Source organism: Micromys minutus, assembly GCF_963924665.1.
Source record: "Micromys minutus genome assembly, chromosome: 9".
NCBI classification, from domain to species: domain Eukaryota; kingdom Metazoa; phylum Chordata; class Mammalia; order Rodentia; family Muridae; genus Micromys; species Micromys minutus.
This window is the reverse complement of record NC_137978.1, coordinates 28,343,935-28,364,444: the sequence shown is the minus strand read 5'-3', so window position 1 is coordinate 28,364,444 and position 20,510 is coordinate 28,343,935. Positions and strand designations below refer to the sequence as shown.

Here is a 20,510-nt window from a genome sequence, read left to right as displayed (position 1 = left end):
GACCTCTGAGACCCACCCCTTAGTTTTTCCAGTACTAGGGTCCTGTGCACCTCACGTACACACTTTGTCAATCATCCACAGCCCTGAGAGCTGTTTGTTTCTTGACTCTCCCCTTTCTCACTGCTCAAAGAAAGTGTCATGTGCTCTGTAATGCTGAGGGACTTCTGTGTGCTCTCCTGACTCCTTCACTGGGAGAAAAGCAGTTTGTACCACAGAATTAGCTGCAAAAGGCTCCTCTCATCACCCTTGTGGGTCTGGGCTGCTGTCTCGAAAGTGACGTCTCAATGTGCTAGGTATCAGGCATTGCCAGAGAGATCTAGAACAGCTCGTGTATAATACTTTAAAACTTGATATTATTTTGAAACTGCCTGTTGTGGGTTAGTGTGCCTTGGCCACCCCACCCGGCTATGGGCTTCTCTACAGTCTGTGAACTGGCAGTGTGCTAATCTTTCCACACCCAACTGCCACTTAAAATTATTTCTTTAAAGATGTATCAATTCATATGTATACACGCTGCATGTGTGTGGAAGTCAGAAACAATTTACAAGAGTTAGATCTTTCTTTCTACCACATGAAACTCACATTTTGGAGGTTAGCTCCTTTACCCATCTGACTGTCTCCTAATGTAGAACATTCTAAAAATCCAAGACCCACTCTTAGGAGCGGAACACTTTTTGCATGCATGCGATTCCAGCGCTCAAAGGCTGAGGTATGAGGAAGTTCAAAGCCAGCCTATGTTTCATAGAAATTTTCTGCCAGTCAGTGCAGCAGGACCTGTCTCAAATGGGGATTAAGGTACCATGTATATATTAAAAGATATTCTTTTAAAAATTAAACATTCAGTTTTTCTAAGAAAACCAAAAACAAGCTGACTAGCCAAGCCTCTAGGGAGGAAAGGAGAACTTCCTGCCACTCTCACTGATCTTCTGACTCCACTTCCTGTTATCCAGGCTGCTTGTTCTTTAACTGCAAATCTGGTCTACATTCTCCTGCGTTCTTCAATACCTGGCTCAAAAGTTACTCTCTTTATGGAGTTGTCTCTGAAACCTGCAGGCATAGGCAGAGGGGGTTGGTTGTTTTGTTTTGTCATTTAGTTGTTTTTTGAGACAGGGTCTTAGTCCAGGTTGGCCTTGAGGTCTCTATGTAGTTGAGGATAGGAGTTCATTCTTTCCAGTGAATATTTAGTGAGTACCTGATTTGTACTTATAGTTTATAGTTTACTGGTTCCTTAAATGTTGGGTTTAAACACACCACACACACACACACACACACACACACACACACACACACACACACATTAAAAAAAAAAAAAACCAAAAGGACATACGGACATTTCTTCCATGTAACAGGTTACCTACTGTCTGTATTCCATACTAATAAATACTTGTTCAAATAGCCTGGTGCAGTAGAAGGCTAAGCTTTTCAACCAGATGAACCAGACCCTGGCCAGCCCCTTACTGACTGACCCTGAACAAGTTTCTGTGTCTGTAACATGAAGATAGCGATGATCTCTGCAGTGACCTCTGTAAGTTTGAATAGCTGCATTGTAGGCACACTGCAAATTGGTGGGAAAATGCTTTCTAATCTATAAAGAACTAAAGAACTCAAGAGATAATGATGCTGTGAGCCGGTGGAACAAATAAGATAGTGAGCCGGTGGAACAAAAAAGATAAAAATAAGACAAGCAAACTTACAAACAAGTAACAGTTGTTTAAACATTAGGCCAAGAGCAGCAGACAAACAAAGTGACTTTCATGAAGTGTTTTTCCAAAGTTCAAAGGATGTTCTAATTTTGGCTTTAGGTGCTCAATACATTCAGAAGAGGAAACATTGGGTACAACTGTTCACACTGCTCAGTAAATACTAAGAAATGCATATATTTAAACAAAAGAAAAACCCCAGGAGCATAGGGTTCGACTGAAAGAACCAAGTTTATGTAGAAGCTTATTTACCAACAATTAATTTTATAAACACCATGATAATGATAGTAGTTTTAACTAGGACATTTTTTTTTATAATGTATTTGCTTTGGGCACTTTACATATATTACCTCATTCAGTCCCTACAGCCACCTTGTGAGATAAAATTATCATCCCTTTTCTACCAACAAGTACATAGAACAGGGAAGGGGAGTAGAAATATAAATCTAAAGTTTCTCCATAAAGACTGAGTCATTTTACTTCCCATAATTTGCTAAGCTTATAACCATTTCCCTTTCTAAGCACCGACTCTTGCTTCCTCCAGACCCATGGTCTCTGCAGTTACAATTCATCTTTCTGATCAAAATGGGCTTCCTTTTGGGTGCTGCCTTCCTGCTTGGGCCTTCCCTCTGCTTCCTCCTCCTCGTCCTCTTCATTGTCCTCCTCATCCTCCTCATCCAGTCCCCAGATGTCCTCTTGCCTGGCTTGCTGCTTTTCCCTCTTCTTCTTGGCCTCTTCTGCTTCCTTCTGTTTCTCCATTTCCTCATATAGCTCTCTCCACTGCTGCTCCACATCCTGTTTAAAATGTGGAATTTCAAAGTTTCACAGATGATATAAACAGATCGCTCATTTTAGAAACATCTGTTGCCTTACCATTGACTTCAAGAGTTCTACAGTGGTGTTTATTTACATATAAATTTCAGTATCTCTGGGGTGGAGAGCAATCTGTGTCTGGATGTTGATGAATTTCATTCGTAAATAAAATAGATTCAAAGCTAGGCAATGTTCTAATCCTAGCACCTGGGAGGTGGGGGTAGGATCAAGAGTTCAAAGTTATCCTCCGATAGACAAAGAATTTAAGGGCTTCCTGAGACCTTGTCTCAAAATGAAATAAAAACTAAAGTCAAACAATTTAAAAACTATAAAGTGGACTGGCAAGACGGGTAAAGGTGAAAGTGCTTGACACCAAGCCCGGTGACCTGATTTTGATCCCCGAGACTCATATGGCAGAAGAGAGAAAGAATGGCACAAATTGCCCTCTGACCCTCAGTGCTGTGGCATGTGCGTGCATGCACTCATACCTAATAACATGTAACATTATAATAAATGTCATAAGTAAATGTAATAAAAAAATTAAGAGTCATTTCATTTTTAAAATTAAGTAATACAGTAAAATAAATCAACTCACCATCTATTACTAGACAGCTATGTCATTGCCCGCCATAGGCTGAACCTCCCACGTGTTGTCGCATTCCTCAGAGTGACGCATAAAGTCACACATTCCCACCTTCTATATGAGGTAGCTAATGTTTGGGACTTTTTCTCGTTTATTCACTTGTGTATTTTGTTCTTGAGACAAGGTCTCTCTATGGAGCCCCAGCTGTCCTGGAACTCACTCTGTAGTCAGGCTGGGCTCTAACTCAAAGAGATCCCCCTGTCTCTGCCTCCCCCTCCCTGTGGGGACTACAGTAGTTGTATCACCACAACCCGCTCAAATGGATGGTCTACACTGTGCTTTCCACAAACTGAACACAAGCCCTATCAAGATACAAGCGTTTCAATTTTAATTTGTTGCCATGTCTCCAACAACTGCTGTGGCAAACAGGTTCTTACCAAGTAAATATATAATTTAATAGCTACCATGTATTGAACACATTCGAGGTGTTAGAAACTCAAAAGATGATGCTACCATTAGTCCCAATCGAAAGATTAAATGAATAGACCAAGTTCATATAGCTAGTCAAGGATGGAGCCTGGACTTGAACTTAAACCATCCACCTAAAAACATTCACGTTTCTAATTAATAAATAATAATGACATAACAGTATCAGAGGGTTGGGGAGAGGCTCAGTAATGGAGTGAGTGTCTAATAAGAACAAAGCTCTATGTTAGTTCTCTTGTATCACAAGAAAATGATGGTAACACTAAAGTAAAGCAAGACAAAACTAGACTAAAAAGTATCTTTAAAGCTGGACACAGGGTCAACAAAATAGCCTAGAGGATAAAGGCAAACGCTACAAGCTGAATAGCTTCAGTTAGATCTGCAGAGAAGGTCTGGTGCCATAGGCCTGAATCTCAGCTACTTAGTAGGTCAAAGACAAAGAATACATGTTCAAGGCCAGCCTTGGCTACAGAGTGAGTTAAGGCCAGTCTGGGTAACTTTGTAGAACCCTGTCTTAAAATATAAAGTAAAAAGATTTCTAGGGTATAGCTCGATGGTAGAACACTTGCCTAGCAAACTTGTCCCCCACAAACACATATGGCTTCTGTGTGGGTTCTGGGATTCCAACTCTGATTCTCAAGCCTGCATAACAAATGGTTTATCTGTGGAGCCATTTCTGCAGCTCAGAGCAGGCAGGGGCAAGGTTGTGGTTTTTGGTTTTACTCCGTCTATGCTTTGCTAGTACCTAAGCTTCCCGCTGAACTATTAAACGCTGGCTATAAACCTACTTGAATTGACCTTCCTGCAGAGACAGGATATCTGGAAGCAGGGTATCTTCCTCATGAAGCCATTGTCCCAAATATCACTCCACACATAAAATGGTTGTGGGAAGGAAGGAGCTGGTAAACAGTACTGCTGCTTCCTCTGGAGTCCAAATTCGCTGAGGTGGGCTGAGTGGCTCCCTCTAAAGACACATATGTGTGTGTGACCTTGGGCAGTTTAGCTTCTAAATCTTAGTTTCCATTAAGAAATGGAATAGTATCTCTATTGCAAGGTCACATTAAGGACCACGTGAGATACGTTTTGCAAAGTGCTCAGGTAACAAATATAGAGCTGAAGACCAGTGACTGTGAATTCTCTGTCTCTCGAGCCCAAGTGACCAGAATTGGAATAATCACTGTGAGTCTTGATTTTGCAAATGGCAGAATCAGGCATCTGGAATTCAGGGTGAAGAAACATCTCACCTTTCTTAATCCCCAGGTCATATTTCCAACCTCTTCAGCAAAGTCTTCATCATTGGTTAGAAGGAAATTGTCAAAGATGCTGCCTGATTTCACCTGTTGAAATGGAAAGTGGGAGAGTATTACAGGTAGGTTTCTAGGGGTCTAGAGGGATGGCTTGCTGGGCAAGAGAAACTGCTGTGTAAGCATGAAGACCTAACTTGGGATTCCTGGCACTAATGGGAAATGTATGTGGCTATGAGAGAGCCTTATAAGCCACAATGATGTTTGGGGCAGAGACAGGAGGATCTCAGGAGCTTGATGGCTGCCAGCCTGGCCCCAGGTTCAGTGAGAAGCCCTGTCTCAAGAGAATAAAGTAGAAAGTGATAGAATAGGGCCTTGATGTTTTCTTCTGGATACACACACACACACTCACAGACACAGATACACACACACACACACACACACACACACACACACACACTCACCAAAACGATTTGCCTCATTTATTTGGATATTTGGGTGCCTGTGTCAGTTTATGTTCACCACATGTGTGAAGGGGTCCAGAGGGTATTGAGTTACAAAATATTGTGAACCACTAGATGGGTGCTTTTAACAGGACCAGGGTCCTCTCAAGAGCAGGTTGATAAGTGTTGACAACTGCGGAGTCACTTCTCCATCCCCTTCCTCTATTTTTGTTAAGTGTGTTAAGAAGCCATGTATAGTGGTTTATACTTATAACCCCAGCATGTGGGGGATATCAAGTTCCAGAAGCTCACTTCAAACTCTTTCTGTAATAGTACATCGAACTGTCTCAAAAACAAAACAAACATGTATTACTTGTGTCTAAAAGGTTAGGTTTGTGCTTTATAAGAGTTTGTGTTTTTCATGACAAAGGAATACAATAGAAAGGAGCACAAGACACAAACGTGAACAGACCAGCTCAGCTACGTTCTAGTTTTATGACAGTAGCCAAGTTACTCAACCCTCTGAGTTACTCTCAGAAGTAAATCAAGGAAGCCAGATGTGATGGTTCATGCTTGTAATCCCAGGACTGGGGGGCAATGATTAAAGCAGGACAAGGAGATCAGGGTCCTCCCCAACTACACAGAGAGTTTGATATCAACTGGGCTACCTGAGACCCTGTCTACAATGTGATGATGAGGGGTATGGTACATACTTCTTTGATACCAACACTTGGGAGGCAGGAGGCAGGAGGCAGGAGGCAGGAGGCAAGTGGACTCTGTGAGCTCAAGGCAAGCTTGGTCTACCTAGTGATTTCCAGGACAGCCAGGGTGAGACAGTAAAGCTATCCCAAAATAGTAATAAATAATAATAATATTAAGGAATAATGTGAACCATGGAAAATAATAACTCTCTATAGCAGTGTCGTGAAAATTAAAACTACTGTATCCAAAGCACAGTGTCTAGTGGCTGTCATTTAATAGACGATGATTTTAAGTTTTCCATATCTGGATGTGTTTCAAAGAACCAAAAAGTAGCCAATCTGTGATTTTTTTAAATAAAATGTCACCAATATGTTGACTAAATTGTTGTTAAGCTAAGCACAATGGTGCACATTTTTAGTCCCAGAATTTGGGAGGTAGGGGCAGGTTAATCTCTGTGAGTTCGAGGCCAGTCTTGTCTATATTGCGAAATCCAGGACAGCCAGAGCTAAATAATGAGACCCTGTCTCAAGAAAACAAAAATAAAATAAATCATTGTTTAAAACAGCAGAAAAACAAACGACAAATGGGCATGGGAGAGCAGAATGTTTAGTTTGCTCAAAGTCATGCATTTTTAAGTTGGCTTATAAAATTCACTTTTCAACAATGAGACATTTTGGATTTTTTTTTTCTTTTGAGTTATCTGCAGTTTCGCTTAGAAAGCTGCCCGTTTGTTGGCTTGCTCATCTTCTCCTTGTCCTCTTCAGTGACCTCTGTTCCCTCTCTACCTTATCAAATTCCTGGATTATGAGCGTGCCAGCCCTGCCTCCTAATGCTTGGTCTTACGCTGACTTTGATCTATTTATCACCCATCTGTGCTTACAAATTGTTATGGAAAAATGCAAATGGGAGGAAACACACTTCCCCTGCAGTAGTCTCATAATTAAGAGAAAAGATCGTGTGAGAAAGAATTGGATCTTATTGTAAAACACAAAGTCTGAAGATATTTTCGTAAGTTAACTAATTGGAAGTTCTGGGTCATAAAGTGGCAAGGGTAGGGGGCTAGAGAGATGGCTGAGGATAAAGTGTTTATATGGACCTGAGTTTGGATCCTCCAGCATCTATGCAGAGTTGGGCATCATGGCCCAGGTCTGTAATGCCAACCCAGAAAGACAGACACACAGACAGGTGGACTCACTGGACAGCCAGTCTAAAGAAAACAGAAAGATCCAGGTTCAGTGAGAAAACCAGTCTCAAAAAGTAAGATAAACAAAAGGTTGAAGAACAACATATCCAGATGTCAATCTCTGGCCTATGTATGGGCTAGAGTACCATACACACATATACTGTATACACACATACACTGCACTTACAAAAATAAAACTTTAAATTAAAATAAAAAAGGAATACATGTATTTAGCTATGAGTTAACCTACATCCCTGATCCCTAACTACATCTCATTAGTAAGATCGAAGTAAGGACATGGGCTTAGCTCAGTGGTACAGCACTTGCCTAACAAGTAAGGCCCTGGGTTTGCTCCCTGCAAGTCCTACCCTCCTTGCCTTGAAGGGCTGTGGTCCAGATCACCTGATGTGAGAATATCTATGTACTTTGCATTAAACTCATTGCAGTTTATGTTATTGTCCCTTCAAAGAATCCCAGATACAAAAGATCTCCTCCCAGCTTTGGTCTTGAACTGACCTCAGAATGCAATCACTTCCAAGTGGAGGCAGTGGGGGTGGGGGGCGGGATGCAACAGACTGGGTTTGGAGGCATCAGAATAGGAAACAGGAAGTGTCAAGGACTGGGCTGGTCATCCAGAACAGAGGCAGGATAAAAAAGGCAATTGGGATAGCAGAGCATCTCGGGGATGGCAGAGCATCTCTGCTGTAAACTCGAGGCTAGAGGGGCAGGTCAAGAATGTTGCTATCCGTGCACAGTCAGTTGGCTCTTTCTATTAGATACAAGGATTCTGTTTTTAACTGGATGTTCTGGTTAGCTGAGTGAAGAGAAGTATGATCGAGGAGTCAGACCTAACTAGAAATTATAAGTAAAAAAAAAAAAAAAAAAGCCTGTGAGGATGATGTCAGCATTGTGCAGAATTACACACACACACACACACATTATTTTTTAAGTAAAGAGTATGCACATTAATATGGATATATCTATTTATATGATGTAGAGTGTTCTAATTTATTCAAAGGGAACAACCTAACAAAGAAAGAGGTAGCAATACAAATGTGCATGGCTTGTATCCTGGTTTTCCAGATAAGCCAGGAAGGAAGGGAACATGCTGCCCCTTCCTTCTTCCTGCCCTTCTGAAAACCTCCCCGGCATCTTCATTCCATTCCTATACTGACCTCCCGAAGTCAGAAAACTGAGAAAGTGAGAAAAAAATAAAACAGGAAACGAATAAAGAAACTAGGAAAGTAAAACATGGGGTGCCTGTGGCAGGAGCTTTGGTGAGTGAACAGTTAGAGGTGGAGGTGGTAGGGCCAGAAGCTCAAGGTTATCTCAGCTGCACAGCAAGTTAGAGGCCAGTCTAGACTACATGAGACCTTATCACAAAACGAGACACCCAAAGGAACCACACAAGCTCAGCAAAGGTATCAGAAGTATTAATCTACACTGGAATAGGTCTGGTGAAGAAAGAATAGCACTCAGGCCCAAATTTTCTGCTTCCATTACCAGATGCATATCTTCAGGAAAATTATTCAACTTTTTTGAGCCTTCTTTTGAGGTTGATAATTAGGTATATGGTGAAAAGTCAGTGTATGTGCAAAGTCCTTAATACAGTGGCTGTAGAAGGACTAAGTAAAACTCGAGAATAAATAATACTCCCACTTTAGAATAGAGTTGCTTAAGGTTTGGAAAGATCAAGATTTATTCAAGTCTGTAACTTCCAGGCTGGGGCTTGCCTCTTCTACTTCGTAGGAGCTCCAAGGACCACTGGTCAGGGCTATGAGCCCAGGTGCTTTACCTGCCAAAGATCCAGGCCAAGGACGCTGATATTGTGATAGCGACAAATGGTGGGGTCGGGCCTGTATTTGGGGTTGTCTATCTCTGGGTGAATCCACTCCCCCTGGTAATTGGGATTGTCAATGATCCGAGGTTTCCATTCTCCCTAAACAGAAAACCGACCAAGAGTGGACATGTGAGTAATAATTTTCCATTCTTCTAATATCACACAATCAAAAAGCATCAATCAATTTACAAAGAGTTGTGCACCAGCCTCTTTGAATTCTCACTTTCTTGGAGTAAAGGCATAAGACTCTTCCCAGTTCCTTTTTCCACCCACTGGGATTGAAACAACATGGTAGGGGCCCACTCTGGTCTGGCCCTCTCTCTGAACAGGCATATCCATGAAGTTATGAAAACATGGCTTCTTGGAGAACACTGTCTAAGTATTGTGGCACTTGGGCTGTTCTCTTTCTCCTGTACAGTGCAGGAAACTGTGGCCAGATAAAATCCTGCTCCAGTCATTGCTGGACCACTTGCTGGATGATTCCTTTAGTTCTTGCTTCTGACATGAGACCCTTGAAATGAAGTTCTCTCCTTAAATACCTCGGATTCACGCAGATCCCACTCTTTGACCTTCTAGCCTGCTTGTGAGACATTCAATTGCTGAGTCCTAGACCATTTCCTGTTTGCATCATGTTCCTTTAACTGGCAGCTTTTCCCAGCTCCGGACAAGCTCCTTGCCCAAGCCTGCCTGAACCATTCCCTCTTAGCGCTGGCTTTACCAGCCCTCCCCACCTGATAAGTAGGAAGAGACTAAGAACAGGGCTCCGATGTAGCCAGTGTCCTATTCAGAGGGTAGAGGGGGAAGAACAGGGGATCTCAGAATTTCTACTTTGTTTTTATTTTGTTTTATTTTATTTTGAGACTTGGTCTTGCTGCACAGCCCAGCCTGTCCTTGAACTTGCGATCTCCCTGCCTCAACCTCCTGGGGGACTAGGGTTACAAACCCGAAGGTTAGGAATTGTGTTTTACAAGTCAGAATTTGTAAGTTAGGATATACATACATGCACCTGGTTTGTATGGGTTTTATAGGTTAGAATTCGCACCTGATCTCTCTTGGAAAAGACAGGCTCCTCACCTTGTACTTGACGTTTGGTATCAGTGGCCCTTCCCACACTCCGTCCATTGCCTCGCTCCAGTCTTCCGGTTTCTTGGCATCTGGGTCTGGGATGAATTCAGAGTCCTCCCAGTCCTAAAACAAAGTGTTCCTTCATGAAGATAGACATAATGTAGGAGGAAACTGGGGACTCAAGTACAAACAGGGGGAGTTAGCTCCCTAACCTCCCTGCCCTCCTGCTCCAGTGTGTGATGGCCCAGTGCAGGACAGACCCTACCCCGGGTTTGCCATCATTCTTGAGTACTTTAAACTCATTTCACATGGGTATTATCCTTGTCTCTGACCTCGCCCTGCCCTCAGTTATGCGAGCTGCTATGGTTTGTATGTGATTTGCGCCCACACAGTCTTTACCTGTAGTCTTGCTACCCAGAGCATGCCCCCTGGACCTGGCTTGAACTCAGACCCTCATTTTTCTCGTGGCGCCATCAACCCAGACACTTGACTTAATCATCTGCTTTAATGTCCTGACTGTACCTTCTTCTCCCTGAGGTTAGTTTCCCCGATAAACTCCCTCTGACCTCGGGTTTCTTATCTTCAGGATCCTCTATCTGTTGCCGTTCATCCCACTTCCTTGGTTTCCTGGCGTAGGGGTCTTTTATTTTCCTGGGAGGCAAGAAGTCCCAGTCATCTTCCAGTCCTCCACTTGTCACCTTCTGGTTGTCAATTTTAACCTCATAAGTAGCATTTGGTCGAAGGATCAGTGTGTACAGGTGAGTGTCTTTATTAATCTATAAAGGGAATGGGCACTATTTCAGTATAGGACTATTGTAGACCTCAGACGGTTGCCTGAATGACCCCTCCCACTTTACCACATCCCTTCTCCCCTTCTTCTAGTCAACACACTGGCAGGGATTCTAGGCTCATCCTTCCTCTCACTCTTTGGTCCCTCCCCCATCCTCTAATCCTTACCCTTCTGAAGCTCTGGTTAATCTCTGTTCTATCTTGTTTTCTGTCTGTCCTACTAAACTGTGAGCTTCTCAACAGTAAGGGTCATATATGATTTCTCTTATTGTGCCTAAGCTTATAGGCTGAGGCTCATGCCAGAGGAAGATTCAGCACATCCAGTCCTGTGTAGAGGGCTGATCAGGAAGGCCTAGACTTCAACACAAGGTCCAATGGCCCTGGCTTTACCGGCTTTACTAGACTCTGTTCCTGCCTTTCTCTTGTGCTCAGCTGTATCAGACCTCATGCTGTGCCTTGGTTTCTTTCTGCTCCTTGACTTTCCTCATGCAGACTGCTCGTCCAGGAATTCATTTCTCTGTAAAACTGTCACACTCCTTTTCTAGAACATACTCCTCTTTCAGCACTAAGGAAGACTTCTCTGGGAAGCAATTCCTACCGAAGTCTCTAGGTTAGGGAGGAGTCCCCTTCTCTGCTCCAGTGTCACGTAGGCAGTCACCCGCCTTTGCTTGACTCTTATCTTTACTCTATTGTGAAATTTTTGTCCTGATTTGGGAAGATCTGGCTAAATTTCCCAGGTTAGCATTGAACTTCCAACCTCTTCACCTCAGCCTTCAAAATAGCTGAGATTAGAGGCACAGATCACTGTGTTAGGCTTTACTGTGAGTCTGGTTTCTTGAAAAGCCCTGTCTGGCAGAATCAATCCCATATTCAAGGCCCAAGACAGAATTAACATTTGGTTAATAAGACCTGTTAGGACTGTTGACTGAACACACACCTACTATCTTCTAGCTAATCTAGATGCTTCTAACTTTTCATTACTGAGGGAAACTGAGCCAGTCCATCTCATCAAGCATAGCATTCCTGATCCTCACCCCAATATCTAACAATGAGTAACTATGCCACATCAGATATTGTACTATATTAAATCCCAGTATTAAACTCCTTACAATATATAGCACATCTCTAGGTCTACTTAATCTGTAGAAAATAATATTTAATTGGTGAAGTTATATAAGGAAAAAGTGAGATACCATATATTAAATATTTTTTTCCTGGGGCTGGAGAGATGGTTCAGTAGTTTAGAGCACTGACTTCTCTTCCAGAGATCCTGGGTTAAACTCCCATCACCCATATGACAGCTCACAATAATCTGTAACTCTGGTATAGGGGCTCTGACATCTTATTCTTATGGCACCGGGCACATATGTGGTATACAAACATACATATAGCAAAATAATCATACATATAAAATAAATAGAATTTAAAAGAACATAATCTTTTGCTCTAGGCTGAGGACTAATCCACATACTCACCCTGCACTTGAGGGTCTTGTTGTTCTCATGGTATTTCCCTTTGTGATAAAGGATGACCTGTAGTCTGTTGTTGCCAAAGCCACAGATGTCTGGGCCTGGAAATTAAACCCCAGAGCATGATTTCACATCTATTTCAGGCAGTGTGCCCAGTCTGAGGTCAAGACCCAAGACAGATGCAGCCTGCATACCCTTGGTTCCAGAAAGAGACAGATGCCACACTCAAAGTCAGGATTGTTTGAGAAGTGTTTTTTTTTTTTGTTTGTTTTTTTTTTTGTTTTTGTTTTTGTTTTTTTTTTTTTTTTAAACAAAGGGGAAAACAAGACTTTGAGAGAAGGAAAGATACAGTGATTCTCATGGGCACCAGCAGCAAAGGGGACAGGACTGGTGAGAGAGAGTCTGGGAGCAGGGCACAACAGGAAAGAAGCAGGCTTTGAGTTGAGAGATGTAACTCACTTTTCTTCCTCTAATCGCCTGCCAGGGCTCCGTGACCAAACCAACTGGAAGCCCTCTGAAGCCAGGTATCTTAGCTAGGGCTTCTATTGCTGTGATGAAACACCATGACCAAAAAGCAAACTGGGAAGGAAGGGTTTATTTGGTTTACACTCCATATTGCTGTTCATCACTAAAGAAAGTCAGGACAGGAACTTAACCAAGGCTGGAACCTAGAGGAAGGAGTGGATGCAGAAGCCATGAAGGGGTGCTGCTTAATATCTTGCTCCACATGGCTTGCTTGGCCTGATTTCTTATAGAACTCAGGACTACCAATACAGGGATGGCCCCACCCACAACGAGCTGGGCCCATTGATCACCAATTGAGAAAATGCCTCACAGCTGAATCTTATGGAGGCATTTCCTCAACTGAGGCTCCTTCCTCTCTGATGACTCTAGCTTGTGTCAAGTTGGCACACCAAACTAGCCAGTACAGCAGGGCACGAATTCTAACAAATAAGCATTACCATCTCACCTTAGATGGGGTGGCTCAAAAAAGCCAAGCAGCTTGCCAAAGATCTGGTAAGATGCCTTGCAAGTATTCAAAGCCATGCCCACCAAGTAACAGAGCCTGTGACCCCTTCTGCTTTGTGACAGTTCTAGTGAGAACTGTGGGTGGGAACTGGGGAGTCCAGAGGGGTCTGAGACTTTTGTTATTACTCGAATGTACTCACATACTCAGAACTCACACAGAGCTTCCCAGCCTTTCAGCTAATAGTAAGTATGGAACACATTCACACATACATGTGCACACACATACCACACTGTACATAAACTCACAACACAACACATACACTCACCCTGTACTCCACCCACATTAATCTTCTCCTTAATCTACCATATGTTTGAATTTATGCCCGAGCGTTCACACACTGTTGATTTTGCCCTCATTACAAGCTCTCCTCCTCCTAGTAAAATCAAATTCACTCCTTAAGGAGTAATTAATACCTCCTTCAAAAAGCCCCCAGTTGTATTCAATTAGGCTGTCTCTTATGATCTCACAGCAGCTCCTCATCAATACTTTTATCCAAATCTTTATAAAGATACTCAGTGCCTTGGCTGTGTCACCAGCCGAATGAAAGACCAAGTCCCTGGGACTTACTCAAGCACTCCATAGTTACCACAGGCATTTAGGGGCTCATGCTTGGTGCTAGGCTTTGAGGTATATCTTCAGACCTCCAGTAGCTCACAGCCTAGGGAGAGAGATTCCATGTAACTTGGGGAGAAGGTGGGATCAAGGAGTAAAGGGGGGATGGGGGGCTGGCCTAGGCCATGAGATGGGAACGGTGAATACACAGGTCATGAACTGTGGAAAGGCTGTGTGTTCAGGTGATATGTAGACAGGCTGGCCTCAAATTCCTAGCAATCCTCCTGCTTCTGCCCCTGGATATTGGTACGTAGCACATAACACTTGGTTCAATACCCTTTTCAAATTAAATTTTTATTTTTATGTTTATTTTATTATGTGTATGGGTGTTTTGTCTGCATATATTCCTATGCACCGCTTATGTGCCTGGTACCAATGGAGGCCAGAAAAGAGGGAGTTGTCTCCCCTGGAACTGGAGAAGGCTGTGAGCGGTCATGTGAGTTTTGGGGATCAAACCTGGGCCCTCAGGACAAGCAGCCAGTGCTCCTCACTGCTGAGCCATCTCTCCAGTCTGGCTCAATACTTTTTAAGAATATAGATTTTGTTCTGCTCTTTAAAAATGTATCCAACTTCTTTAAGGAAGAAGACATAGGCTTTATAGACACACTGACTCAAATTCTGACTTTCTACTTACCCTGAGCAAATTTCTTGCCTCAATTTCCTTCACAACAGAGATAGTAATACGTGGTACAGAGTCTGAAGAAAATACGAAGATGCTGGAACAGACACACTTTACACACCCCAATGTTACTCTGCATAAGAAAGGAAAGGACCGAGGCTGGAGAGGTGGCTCAGCAGTTAAGAGCACTGGCTGCTCTTGCAGAGGTCCTGACTTCGATTCCCAGCACCCACATGGTGGCTCGCAATCCTCTGTAATGGGATCTGATGCCCTCTTCTGGTGTGTCTGAAGACAGCCACAGTGTACTCATACGTAAAACAAATAAATAAATTTTAAAGAGAGTAGGATTGGAAGCAGGTATGGAGGCCTGCACCCATAATCCCAACACTTGGGAGGCCAAAACAATGTAAATTTTAAAAAAATAGAGGGTGCAGATTTTAAAAGGGGGCAATGAGCTGAAGAGGAGGATTTGAAAAAGAACTAAGAGCAGGTGGGGGAAGGGAAGAAGAAGAGAGGGGAAGGGAAGAGGGAGAAGGGGAGGGGAGAGGATGAGAGGGAAGGACTGAAGAGGAGAAAGGGGGACAAAAGAGGATGGGAGGGGAGGAGAGGAGAAGGGGTGGAAGAGGGGAGCGGAGCTAGCTAAGGCTGCCAGGGAAAGGAAGTGTCTAAAAAGAATTAAGGGCACGTTAGTACCTGCTGTCCAACCCTCTCGCTGGATTTGTACAAAACTTTAGTCTAACCCATCTTCTAGAAGTTGGAATGCTTGATGTCTGCTGAGTTTTCAATATCATGTTGAAACTGAATTCAATTTGGTTGTGGCTAAAAGCTGGATCTCCTCAAGAAGACCTACTTACAGATGTCACACTCTGGGCATTCAGATGCTTGCAGAAGGTCATTTCCCTGACCTTGGGTGTCTTTTTCTCGGAGGCCTAGTGCAGTGCCTTACTGCAGGCCTGCGCATCTCCTGAGAATTGGGCTGTCTCCATGTACTACAGACTTTCCGGGACCATATGCCCCCCCCCCCCATCGGTCTATTTATACTATCATTCTGGTTTAGAGATGTCATCTTGTCAAGTCTCTAGAGAGTCCTACGGCACAAGGGATATGGAACCATTGAGTTACAAACTGTCCATTCCAGGTCTTTTTAGCCACCACAGTGATTCCTATACAAATCCCAAGGGGCTGAGAACAACCGCTCCCAGGGAGCTTACCGAACATGATGTAATACTGGGATTCTGAGTGCATATCCTCCTGGTCCAGTGTGGCAGGAAAGAGTTTCACATACCCACCGCCGCAATCGATGCCCTGCTCATGTTTTACTGAAAACTGAACCACCAAGGTCTCATTCTCATTGCTGAATGGCTTAAACCTGGCAGAAAGGGCGTAGAACTTGGCATCTTCTGTGGTCTGGAGACCTGAGAGAAAGTGCAGAGGGTTCAGCCCGAAGTTCCCCCCAAAGTCCCCAGAGAGGCCCCAGTATTTGACTTAACCAAGTTCTCATGTTTCCTCACACACATGGGGCCCCAGGAGCTGTGCATGGAGCTTTATGATATTTTCTCATCCGAGCCTCTGAGCAGCCCTGAGAAATGGGCACTATGCCCATTTAATAAGTTAGGAGGCTGAGTCATGGGGGAGGGAAAGTGATCTGCGTAAGCTGCAAGGCAAAGAAGGAACCCGACTGGAATTTATAGCCGCATTGGTACGTTCTTTCGGATCACAATGTCACTTATTTTCTAGAGACACTTCAGCATCAATTCTGCAGCCTTATAAGCCAAGGCCCTGCCTGGCTGAGGCTGGCTGGGCAGAATAAGGTTCTGCAGTGTCTGAGGGTCACAGACTATCACTAAACAATGATTAAAAATAATAATTGTTGCTATAGTTCCCTGAATATTCCAATCTCTAAATAATTTATCTCTTTTGTAAAAATCGAGTGTTCGTTGTGTGTGCATGCTTCCGGATACACAAGCCAGAGGGAGATACCATTTGCCTTGCTTTCTCTTCCTTATTGCTTTGAGAAAGGGTCTCTCACTGAACTTAGCACTAGCAGCCACTAAGCCCAACGATCCTCCCATCTCTGCCCCAACACCTACCCTGACACCAGAGTTACAGGAGTACACAGCCATTCAGCTTTTTATCTGGGTGCTGGGGGTTATTTATTAGTTTTATCAGTGTATAGGTATTCTGTCTATATTTTTGCCTATGTACCACATGAATATAGTGCCTGCAGATGTCAGAAAAGGGCAATGGACCACCTAGGACTGGAGGTCACAGGTGGTTGTGAGTTGCCATGTGGGTGCTGGAAACCTGGGTCCTCTGGCAGATCAGCCAGTGCTCTTAACTGCTGAGTTACATCTCCAGCCTTGGTTCTAGGGATTTGAACTCGGGTCGTCACTCTTGTTCGGCAAGCACTCTTACCCAGTGTCAGTCCCCAAGCCCTTAGCATTTACCTCTACTAGATAGTTTTCTATTCACACAGGTGTGTGTACTCAACCCTCACAGTGACAATGCAAAGCTATACCAGACTCATCACGTTGTTGTTGAGATGGTTTCACATGACAGAGATCACTAAACCATTTGTCAGTGCAGAGCCTCCAACCTCCAGTGAATATCGGAGCTGTCAGGGCCCCCAGAGCTTTTCTAGGCCAACCACATGCAGTGATCAAATAGAGAGATCCTTGCTAAGGAATTGTGATTGTGTAATCACAAGTGACAGATGTGGAACTAATCTTTACGTGTTAAATGAGGCTGGATGTGGTGACATATACCTGTAACCTTGGGAGGTGGAGGCAGGGGATAGGTAGTTCAGGGCCAATTTAAGTTAATCAAGACCCTGTCTTTAAAACATGCTAAATTAGGAAAAGGAGCACAGGACCTTATTCAGACAAGGTTTCGAGCATTTCTTGAACATCAAGCTCTGTGGTAAACACTTTCACTTCTGACAGCATGCTGGGAGCCGTCTGCATTTTAAAATGTATCTGGCCTCTAAGGGGCTATAAGAGCCAGGAAGGAAAGAACAGATTGCAGAAGGCTAAGTTCTGAGTCTCTGTCAGTCTCACTGTCACCGCTGTGTCCTTCCTGACAACCCCGGGGTTTCAGAGTAAGGGATGCAGGGGAATGGACCAAGAAGCCAGACTGTAAGGAAACGAGGCAGCCCAGACTGCCTGAACTGCGGTACCAAGACACCAGTGTCCCCGGAACTGCTCAGTCTCCAGTTCTCTGTCCTCTGAAAACGATTTTCCAGGGAAGATTCAAACAAGATTTTAAAATGCTCAAGCCATCTCGTAAGTCTCCCCTTTAGTAAATATGAAAATGAGATTCATAACAGTAGCCAGATGGAGGAAGATGGGAAGTCACTCCAGGGGATGATCAATGAACTCTATTTATAGAACAAAAGCTTTCTCAGACCAGGAACCCGTGCCCTTAGTCCTTGTTCTCAGAGCTCACCCTTCCTCCACTGTTCTCTGGCTTTTACAGAAGCTCTGCCTAGTGAGCATGGGAGTCACAGTAACTCCTGGAGAAGTAAAAAGACCTGCCCCAGTTATACAGCTCATCAGTTCGGGCCTCTCCTCTCCATCGCACAAAGCTGCTCTAGAAAGAGCGACATGTGGGTGCTTGGCGGTGCTCTCCCGGGTTTCCGGTGCAGAGCGCTACTTGTAAGATCCTAGGACTTTGGGGGAAGCGGCACACATTAATGGTGATGAACACGGTCCCGAGAGTCAGATCCAAAGTCAAGGCTCAGCTGTTCCCTTCAGCTGTGGAGTAGCTGTAGCCTCCGGCAAATAACAAAACCTTTTTGAGGCTTCTCAGCAAAAGTGGGAAGGTAATAGTAAGCACTTGGTGAAACTGTTAGAAAGATGAACGACATAGCAAAGGACCATGACTCAGCTACGGGACAGAATAAGTTTTGTGGAGAGACTACCCTCTTTTACTTACCAATGTTTTTTGTGCATTTGATTGTGACAGGGTCTTTGGAACCTGTCGTTTAGCCCTAACTGACTGCAACCTGGACACCTCAATCTCCTGAGTTCAGGGGTTACAAGCATGTGCCGCCATATTCAGCTCCACCCACTATTTATTTATTTATTTATTTGGTAAGAGAAATGAATTGGTAATCACGGACAAAAACAATTGAGTAAAAGTCATACAATCATTACGTCCCTGAATTCTAGGATTTACCTTTATCTCTCTCTTTGTCTTGATAAAATTTTCCTGAAGCAAGCTGGAAGTTACCGTAGTCTGACTGATGTTTAGACTGTACCCACCGCTTTGTCCATCCATCTGCAGAGAAAAGAGAAAAAGAAATCACGTCCAAATGAATCAAGTGGTTGGTGCTAACTAAATTCTACGGGCAGAGTGACGATGTAACGTTCCTGAAATCATGCTCACCACACAGTACCTGGAACCCACTATTCACATTCTGTCAGGAGGAGCTGCGAAAATGCCAAGCAACTGAGCCACTTTGCCACCAACACCTTGTTCATGGTGATTAAGTCCTGAAAATCACCATAGGAGGGTGGAGTCGGAGGGCAAGAAACTCTTATTCTCACAAAAGTAGACGGGAATTGAACTTATGGAGACTAAGCCCTTATGCACATTTATGTTTTATGTAAAATAATAAAACCTGCTCACTTAGGGAAGAGACTAGCAAAACATCTCATACTTCTTAAATTAGTAATGATGATCATGAACAATCAATTTCTCCTGGCCCCTTTCTGTTGCTTACACTCTGGGGACTCTCTCTTGCACAGATGCTGATAAATGTGTTTTGCTTTGGCACGGATGACCGGTGGACAAAGAAGCATTCTTTTGAGGAGCTGGCATTCCACCCAAACTCCCAGCGCCTAATTCCTTGCCCCAGAGTCGCTGACTCCCTCTTCCTGGGACCAATCATAGTCCCAGAGTCCCAGAGCCATTTGGCAGTCGGATATAGAAGAGGCTTTGAGGGCGGCCTTTATTTCCTCTCCTCCCTGCCTCTGAATGGAGTTTCTCAGCCCTCGATGCCTGATAGATAAGGGCAATGCTTCTTGTCTTTGGGGAAAACCTCGCATCAGCACACATCCAACAAGAATGCAGGGAGCAGCCCATGCTCAGTTCCTCTTCCTCAGGGCCCAACTCTGATTACTCAGCTGCTTCTCAGAAAACCTGTGGGGTTGGGCTTGCCTTCCTAAGTTTTTATTTTTATATCAGCCCAGGCTGGCTTTGAACTTCTGAGCCTTACTATGTCTTTGCTTCCCAAGTACTGAAAGAAGACGATAAATACCACCACACCCAATCAATGCTCCCTCCCTCTGTGTGTGTGTTTATGTGAATGTATATGTGCATGTGCGTGTGTGTGCATGTATGTGTGTGTGTGTATGTTGTGTATGTGTATGCAGGTGGTGGGGTGAGTGCAGTTAGATGTGTGCAGTGTCCTGTGTTTACTTACATGTGGAGGTCAGACATCACCCTCAAGTGTCCTTACTCAGATGTTGTCTTTGCTTTTTGAGACAGACTTTCTCGTCATAACCTGGGTCTTGCTGATTAGCCTAAACTGGGGAGCCGGCAGGCCCCAGAGACCCTCTTGCCTCTGTCTCACACTGCTATAATAGCAAGTACATGGCACCATACTTGATGTTTTACGTGGGCACTGGGAATTAAACTCAGGTCATCGTGAAGCATGGCAAATACTTCACTGACTGAGCATTCTACTGTCCCCCACCCTTTCGGTGGCAGGGCTTCACTCTGCAGCCTTAGCCGGCCTTAAACTCATAATGATCCTCCTGTCTCAGATTCTTGAGTTCTGAGATTACAGACACACACTATAAGACTTTACACTGGGACACAGGATTTTAGGCACATACTACGGGGACTATATAGTAGGATCTTATTTCAAAAATGAGAGAGTTTCAAATTACATTGCTGTGGTATAATGCCCATTTTGAATTAGTAGCAC

The 20,510-nt window shown here is 43.8% G+C and overlaps 1 protein-coding gene across 1 annotated transcript in view; it reads right to left on the bottom strand.

The window, feature by feature from the left end:
- Nucleotides 1-2,218: 2,218 nt before the first annotated feature.
- Nucleotides 2,219-20,510, bottom strand: part of LOC308424134 (calreticulin-like) — a gene marked incomplete at its 5' end in the record, with an annotated part of 32,854 nt that continues 14,562 nt past the window's right edge. Inside the window, 8 exons of the mRNA XM_080921028.1 lie at nucleotides 2,219-2,495; nucleotides 4,827-4,919; nucleotides 8,950-9,093; nucleotides 10,069-10,182; nucleotides 10,626-10,835; nucleotides 12,324-12,418; nucleotides 15,790-15,993; nucleotides 18,755-18,856. Coding sequence (XP_080777154.1) covers nucleotides 2,262-2,495; nucleotides 4,827-4,919; nucleotides 8,950-9,093; nucleotides 10,069-10,182; nucleotides 10,626-10,835; nucleotides 12,324-12,418; nucleotides 15,790-15,993; nucleotides 18,755-18,856 — 1,196 coding nt within the window. The 3' untranslated portion in view covers nucleotides 2,219-2,261. The remainder of the gene's footprint in view (nucleotides 2,496-4,826; nucleotides 4,920-8,949; nucleotides 9,094-10,068; nucleotides 10,183-10,625; nucleotides 10,836-12,323; nucleotides 12,419-15,789; nucleotides 15,994-18,754; nucleotides 18,857-20,510) is intronic.